Raw genomic sequence first — 1,373 nt, 5'->3', positions numbered from 1 at the left:
TCCCAGCGACTCGTTCCCTTTCAATTCCTTTGATAAATAGCTTCCCCTCTAATGGCTTTTGCTCTGGAAACAGCACTTACGAACTCCTGCCAGAGACACTTCTCCCCAGCATGAGAGCTGCCCGGCGCCTCTCGGCCAGGACAGCAGGTCTTCACCTTAGCTTCTTGTTTCTGCTTTCCTTCTGGGCAGACCGCGGTGTGGTAGCCAAGGAGCTGAAGTTTGTGACACTGGTGAGTAGGCTTTTCTCATTGCTTTTTCCCTAAAACTGTTACCAGCCAGGGCTGACAACTCAGTGTCAGGTTTCCTCTTAGTCTCCTGTGGTCTCCCAGAGACCAGACTCAGAAAGTGATTAATCAAGTTCCGTAAGTTCCTACTAACGAATACTTAACGTGTCCTGGTTTGGTTATCTGTGCCTTTGCCGATGTTCTCGATTCATTTACTTCCCAACTGCTCTGAATGCACGTTCCTTCTGACACCCCGGGACGCTGTAGGGGGAAGCCTCAGCTGGTCACGCTAGCACCAGGAGCTTAGTCGGACTTCATGCAGTTTCATGGTGATTTGTTTGCAAACCAAAAAAAACTGTCCTTTTCTGAATTAAGTAGCCCCTTCCCCTTTTACTCATTCATCAGGAATTGGAATATAGATTTGTAAACAGTCTTTGAAGCATAAAAGTGAAACTAAACTCGGGACTTCGAGGAGGACTTCCTGATACATAGATTTGGTTGACCATTAAAATAATGTTTCTCTCCACCCAATGTAACATGTGACAAATTATGGGGAAACGGGTGGCTGATGCATGAAGTTAAGGAAAGAAAATAGACTGTTTGGTGTTACTTTAAAAATCGAGCGAAAGAGGGTTCGCAGAGTAAAGGGGAGTTATCACTTCACCTGGGCGGCCTGGAATTAATCCTCTGTGTCTCCTGGTTTCTCTTTGCCTTTGATTTTCTGTGTACCTCTGTTTCTCCTGTTCTGTTTCACTCCGTCTCCCTCTGCCTCTGACCCCCTCCTGGTCTTTCCCAGCCACTCTCTCAATGTCTTTCTCTTCCTCACTTTTTTTATTTGATAAGGTAAAAATATGCTGATAAGTAAGGTTTCTTAGTGTAAGAGTACTCAGAATTTATTTCTATAGTTTGCAGGGAGGTCATCTTTTACCTAAAAATTAAACATGAAGTTCCTGTTTTCTCAGCTTAGTGTTTTCAGCACTTCTTTCTTTCCCTGCAGGAAAAAAAAAAAATTTCATACCATATGCTTATTAGTACAGTAAATCTTTACCAGGTCATGAGTTAACACATGAGAGAGAATCAGAAACATATCATCAGTTTATTTACAAATGATTTACCAGCTGCCAGGCTTCTGTGCTTAAAAAAAAAAAA

General features: G+C 42.9%; 1 protein-coding gene across 1 annotated transcript in view; it reads left to right on the top strand.

Annotated features, from left to right (window-relative positions):
• The window catches only part of ACPP (acid phosphatase, prostate), a 45,232-nt gene continuing 43,859 nt past the window's right edge, over positions 1-1,373 (top strand). The window contains exon 1 of the mRNA XM_029940288.1: positions 1-230. Coding sequence (XP_029796148.1) covers positions 111-230 — 120 coding nt within the window. The 5' untranslated portion in view covers positions 1-110. The remainder of the gene's footprint in view (positions 231-1,373) is intronic.

This window comes from Suricata suricatta, chromosome 5, assembly GCF_006229205.1.
Source record: "Suricata suricatta isolate VVHF042 chromosome 5, meerkat_22Aug2017_6uvM2_HiC, whole genome shotgun sequence".
In the NCBI taxonomy this organism is placed as follows: Eukaryota; Metazoa; Chordata; class Mammalia; order Carnivora; family Herpestidae; genus Suricata; species Suricata suricatta.
This window is presented reverse-complemented; position numbering and strand designations above follow the sequence as displayed.